The following is a 6826-nucleotide window of genomic DNA, read 5'->3' as shown; positions in this document are numbered from 1 at the left end:
TACTAGCAATTATGGCATTTTGAAAAAAATAATACAATTCTAGCCAAAAGACATTTTGCAATGCTTCACTATAAAAGACATACTGAACTAATCTTCAAAAAGGGGCATAACTGGTAGAAAATGTCTAAAATTTGGTATAATTCATAATAATCATTTGCATAGATTTTTTTAGCAAACTATGAATCATGACAGGGAATAATGTAATAAACACAGATTTGAAATAAATTTCAGTGTTGCTTGTCACTGTTACCTGTTTTTGAAAGAGTCTAAAAACCAACTTTCAGGGGTAGATAACTCAGACTGTAGGATTATGACCTCGAAATTTGTTTTCATCAATCTGTTTCAGCTATGATTATCTTAAATCATCCAAAGTTTTAAATAGTTGTCTAAGCTAGTTTAAATTTACCTTTGTCTTCATAAAAAGTACTTAAATTCTTGATTTGGGACCTAACACCTTAACTGTCAACAAGAAAGGTCAACAGATAAGCAGCGTTTTGTTTTACTTTTTGAATATTAAAAAGACACAGATTGTTGCTTTCTGAAACATGTAGAAAGGGACATATGTTCAAAAATAACGAGACCAGTGACCTATATGTTTTTCTTAGCTGACAATTTTTAATGAGGTGGCTTAAGCGCCTGTCACAACCGTTCATTCTTCTTCTCTCCGAGAAATTCTTGAGCCATGTCACGATATATATGCAATATGTAGGGTCTAACGCAAGAACACATAAATAAGAGATGCGCCTATGGTCTGCATGTTCATGGTTTAAATATTTTTATCTAAGCTCAATTGAAAAGTTTGGGACTTTTTTAAAACTTTCTTCGCCAACGAGTAACCAGTTCTGGTGTTATATAATGTAATATGGTCGTGACTTAAGTATGATTCGAACAAAGCACAGATCAAGACTTTACCATTTTGACAATTGGAACCTTGGTATCAGTTACCAGTTAAAATATAACTTAAACAATATTTGTTTTAAAAAATAAATTTTTAAAACGTTTTTTTTTTCTTTCAGATAATTGTATTTCAAAGTACAAAAAACTACAGTATACATGATGGCAAATGCTATGAGATGGTATGCTTCAAGGAGCTCTTCTGTGCGCCTGTTTAAATGCATAATATCATTCACCATAGCTGCACGTTCTTATATCAGAATAGGACCCATGTTGAATTTTTGACAGAGAGCAAATGCACCATTCATCAGGTAAATGGTTTGTCGGCTGAAATGTTATACTCTCTAATTAAAGAAATAATCTAGAATATTTGTATCTGCTACGCTCTAGCTAAATAAAACATTATATTTTTTATAACGTGATAATGGTGAAGAGTTTATTTGAAATTTAAAAGTAAAACGTTTTGATAACCTTATCGCAACTTAAACATCTAGACAAACATGCGTTGAAAACCTGTACAAAGGGTTCAACATTTGGTTTGATAATATATATTCATGTTATTCCAGTTTTTGCACAAACGCTGAAAATAATCTACCTGCATTGTATCATATCAAAATAACATTCAGTTACAAAAGAGACATGCAAAGTCTATAAATGGGTCGTTTTATCTTTATTCATGGCAGCTTTACATTCAAGAACACGGATTAGTTTAACATTAAGCTTGGTCACGCAAACAATTTTTTGAACACATGCAACGTATAACAGATGGAATTAGAGATATAGCTGCTAAATATGTACAATATTGCAAATAGAAAATGGTTATCTTCGTCAGCAGTTTACAAATTCAGCAGCGTAAAATTAATTCTTACGTTAATTATTTCATTGTCTGAAAAAGTTTTCAAATGATTTTGCAACAATGTATTGCTAATACAAACATTTTAGATCAAAACATAAGTATAACATCCCGTTTGACATTCAATAAATAAAATTATTATTAGTATCTTTTAAGGTTTTTTTTATGTTAGTGAAATTTCTTCAAATTCGTCTACATCCCCTTCTTGAACAGCTATAATATTTCTTTCGCCGTGGACAGTTTCACAATTTTCTCCCCCTTCATGGCCAACAGATGTAATATTTTTTTTGGCGTTAAAACCTTCAATAATAGTCTTTTCTTTTTGTACAGTTATTGTATCTTCCTTAAAACTTTCACAATCCTTTATTTTTCTAGTTGATTTTCGTCTTTTGTCACTGTGAGCTTTAGTGTTGTCTCTTCCTTTTTGAACAGTTATCACGTCGCCTTTAGCACATACACCTTCTTCGTTTTCTAGCTCCACACTTGGCCACACAACCTCAAGTATATCCCCGCATGAAAGACTTCTGTCTGTTACAATATCCTGACACGAATACTGCTTGAATCGTTCTTTTATTGTACCACTATATGGCTTGCCTACAACATCAAAATTGAGCAGCAGTCTTGGGTGAGATATTGTCATTAGCCAGCATATGTCAATAAACTCTTCAAAGAACTCTACAAGTTTCTTTTCGACCTCATCCTTATCATCGGTCTCCATAAATATATTTGCATGTGCGGTATTAAGTGTTTTCTTAGCAATTGTCTGAAATATAGACAGTTTTAGATGTACTTGTTATGTTATTGTAAGGGAAATAAACGACAAAAAACTGACAACATTTTTCTTATGTTACAAATATATTGATATTTAATCGAATGGGAATTCAAACATTTTACGTTGCTTTGACGTTTTTTTCCTTGTTTTGTAAAAATTTCTATAGTATGCATTCATATACATGTATGTTATATAATAAAGTAAATACTATAGTCTTGTAAGACAACGGACTTAATTTGACACTTAAAGTCCGTGTCAATTAAAGTCAATGTACAGACTGAGTATTTTAGAGTGTAGTAAAGCAGCGCAATGCAGTATTGTTTAGCGTGGTGCGGCGTAGTTTTCTGTAGAACATAGCATAGAATATTGCATAAATCTGAAAGATACCATAATATGTCTACCATTCGAAACCATACATGTATGTAATAACATGAATAAAGTCCTCATAGTGCATACCTGTTTGACTCTCGTCCTTGTATATACACCTTGACCATTCCTTCTTCGTAACCTAAATAACTCTGGGTCCTGAGAAAACATGGAATGTTTTATTCAAATGCATTATTTTGAAAGAAATATTTGCATTGAAAGAACGTGTTTGAAGTCTCTTCGAACTGTGATATTTCAAGTAAAACTAAGACAGGATACCTCAAAGAGTCAATATTCAGAAACATTACGTCCAGAACAAAGTGAAAAATCAATTTGGCATTGTTTTTGTTACTTAATACATTTTAGTGAAGTTTACTTATTTGCAACCATTTGATAACATGAATTTTGTTAGAAAATCTTTACCTCTACTGGTAATGGGATCATATCATTTTTGTCTAAAAATAAAAACTTTCGCATCTGAGAGTCTGCAGTACTAACACATTCATAATATGAAAGCTGAAATTATACAATGTTCACTTCACTTGACACAAAATAAATTTATATTATATTTTTCTTACAATAAAATAACATTTGGAACTAAATAGAAATGATCATGGGAAAGGTTATTATTTAATGTCAAAAGTGAAAGAATAGAAACCCCTTCCATGTAACCCATCTTGGCAGTGATGCTCTTTTTTAAGGATACGTAGCTTTTGAGAAAAAGCCATGACTATAATGCGACGGACTGACAAACTGAAGTGGCAAAACAGTATGCACCAAGGATAGCAATATAAGATAAGTTAATTATTACAGTAAGGCTTACGGACTTCGGATTTAAAATATGGTGATTTTTTTCTGTAACCCACAAAAACAATAAAAATTAAATAACATTCTTTTTCTGTTTCAATTTTATACTGCAACATAATTATTAAGTCAATGCTAGAATTTATCTATCTATTTACCTTCATTAGACAGGTGAGTGTTTTAATCCTGTCAAGTTCAGTGACATGTTCTATGTTTTCTTGAAGCCATTCTGAAAGATCCGCCCATTGGTTGCCATACAAGTCCTCAAATCTCTTGGCTAGTTTAGTATTTGAGTACTGGTCGTTTATATTCTCTAAATTACCACTCACTTCTAACACACCTGCCATTTTTGCTGTAATGTCATTGGACCTGTGGTGTAACGGAATTGGAGGTAATTTTTGACAAGAACGTAAAGTATGGGTATTTCCAGCTGGGCCTATACCAACACGCGGTTTTCAAAATCGGATCACCTAAACGACGTTACTTCTCATTAATGGATTTCAATTTTTCTAATCATCCAGGATATTTCATTTGAGCATAATGCAGTGTTATAGTGTTATATAAGTCAACGAAATGATCAATACTTAAGAAATAATATCTTTGTTATTTGTCAAAAATGTATCGACGAACAAATATTTCAAAATGCAAAAGATATTTATAATGAGCCATCTCAGCTCATAGAAGTCGATATAATCTACATTTTTATGTTTCTGTTTTTATTGACTGGATTTATTAAAGTGAAGTTATGCCAATCCAGTGAATAGCTTACAATCAAAATAAGTTTACATGTTGCAAGAAGTACTTTAAATTTTTATAATTTATTTCGCATGAACGCTAAAAGCCTCACGTGGCCCAAGGAAATTTCTGTAAATATCCATCACACGTAACGTTCCATTAATAAAAAGAGTGGGAAGTCTTTTCATATTTTAGGCATTTTAATATCAACTGTTGGTCAATCAAACAACAGCCAAACTTTTGAAATATATAGTCAATTCAGGTCTTATATACTGATGATTACCGTTTCTCCAGGGTGGTATACTTTCTTTCCCATTGTCTAATTTCCTCTCCCAATTTTTTGGTGGTTTGTACCAGCGCATTCTGATCTATATCCATCGACTCCAGTGATTTCTGATAATTATATATTAAATACAAGTTTTGTAATGAGAAGTATTGTACGTAAATTATGATAATTTTGACAACAGTTGATAATGTTTTTGTAAATATATTAAGAATTTTTTTGTATATATCAGAGAAGAGCAAAGATTTTAATCATGGTAGGAAGATAATTATTGCGAAATATCAAGAAAAAGAACAAAAAGAATAGTTAAGGAAGTAAGGGAAATAAACGACAGATTAAAAAGAACAAAACCCCGGAAATATTTGTTATCCAATTGACATTCAGAATTTAGATTTAAGTAAAAAAAATATTTAAAAAAAAAGAAAAAGAAATAAGATATATTACCTTTAGGTTGGCACAGCCTTTGCATTCTCGCTCTTTATTTTGCTTGTCTCTTAAAGTGAAAACAAACGCATTTTTGTTTTTATCCATAAGTATAGAGGAAGATCACTAGACAAAAATGTTTAACCCGTTGTTACTTGATAAAGAATTATCCACTTTAAGAAATTAATAGTTTCGTCTAATAACCGTTGTTACTTGATAAAGAATTATCCACTTTAAGAAATTAATAGTTTCGTCTAACAATATTAAGGACACGTTTCAAAATTATTGTCCTCCTGAGTAACACGAGAAATATGAACGAGGAAGATCAAACCAAAACTACCTACGAGTACATGTTATATAGCCATTGTCTACATTTAAGATCTCTATCAAGTGTGTGGTTAACATAACATTGATGATGGTTAATTCTATGTATTCTATTGTTTCGTTCAAGAATTAGACCATGTAACATACTTCTGTCGCTTAGATCAACTCATATCCATTTCCATAAATTTCATTTTGTAAACTCAATTATTAGATTTGCTTCATGAAAATAATTATGTGCTAAGTTTTAACTAACATTTTAACATATTAAGCTTGACTTTACTTTCAGTGATTGCAGAAAAATGTACATGTGTAAATAACGTTCTAAATATATATACATGTATAAAATCACTTACAATTCCTTCATGGGTTTAACTGCATATGGCTGACCGGAATGTATTTGCTTGTCCAACGCTTGATATGGAATCACAAAAGATATCAACATTTTAGTGTAACAAATACAATGTACATTATAGTCAAGACATAGTCAATTGTAAAAATTATTTAAGCATGTAATTGTCGTTTATTAATTTGCATACATATGCATAGGTATATACCGGTATTTCTTTCTTTAAAAGGTATCCCGTTAGTATTTCTTTGGTTAATCAGTTTAAAAACTATCTATAGTTTCTAAAACATTTATATAATAATTTTCTGAACGATCCTTTGAAAGATAAACAGAGCGAATAACAGTGTATTGTATAAATTTTTTCCCTTTACGTTTTTTCCTCTTTCGTTTATTTGTAAGCAAAACTGTAATACTAATATGTCTTTAAAAGAAGGTTTTATAGATTAACAGCTTACCTGCTGCGCATAACATAACTAGTTTCTTGTTAATTAAGATGTTACTTTAATCCATGTTCTGACATAAATATTCGCATTCGAAAAGATATAAACATTTTACACATGTATACCAGAGATTAAGTATTATGCCTCTATCATATGACAGAAAGTAATAAATAAAACACGAAACACTAAATGGCAAAAACCATTACTTTATTAGTATACTCTTAAAAGCCACACATTATAACTTAATCAGAAACGTGCAGTTACTGAGTCATTAGAACTGGCACGTGATCAATTATTAAGTATAAGTGCAGATATCTATACGCTTATTTACAGTATGTATATGTTTTCTAGTTTTATTTTCGTTTTGTTATATATTAATCAAGGTATATGCAGTTTAAACCTATCATAAACTCATTTGTATATTGATTAAATGATAAACTTAAAATAACTAAATAACATACACACGATATCGCTATTGTGTGTGTTACAGATCGATGTAAATGATATAATTCTCTTAACTGTCTCTTAACAGTCTTATTCTTAAACAGATCTTTTTCAAAAGATACAAACAAACAAGTGAAAAAGA

General features: G+C 30.6%; 1 protein-coding gene across 1 annotated transcript; it reads right to left on the bottom strand.

Moving 5' to 3' along the window:
• Positions 1 to 1547: 1547 nt before the first annotated feature.
• LOC132723034 (uncharacterized) lies at positions 1548 to 6516 on the bottom strand. Its single transcript, XM_060707696.1, has 8 exons — positions 6256 to 6516; positions 5808 to 5865; positions 5152 to 5200; positions 4708 to 4817; positions 3848 to 4058; positions 3309 to 3401; positions 2976 to 3044; positions 1548 to 2510 (listed from the first exon to the last, which is right to left on the bottom strand). The coding sequence occupies exons 1-8, from the start codon at positions 6269 to 6271 to the stop codon at positions 1911 to 1913; spliced, it is 1206 nt and encodes a 401-aa protein (XP_060563679.1). The 5' UTR covers positions 6272 to 6516; the 3' UTR covers positions 1548 to 1910.
• Positions 6517 to 6826: the final 310 nt, after the last annotated feature.

Source organism: Ruditapes philippinarum, unplaced genomic scaffold (genome assembly GCF_026571515.1).
Source record: "Ruditapes philippinarum isolate M1 unplaced genomic scaffold, ASM2657151v2 ctg71_1_1_1_1, whole genome shotgun sequence".
Classification (NCBI taxonomy): Eukaryota; Metazoa; Mollusca; class Bivalvia; order Venerida; family Veneridae; genus Ruditapes; species Ruditapes philippinarum.
Note: the sequence above shows the minus strand (reverse complement) of the source record. Positions and strands in the feature narration are given on the sequence as shown.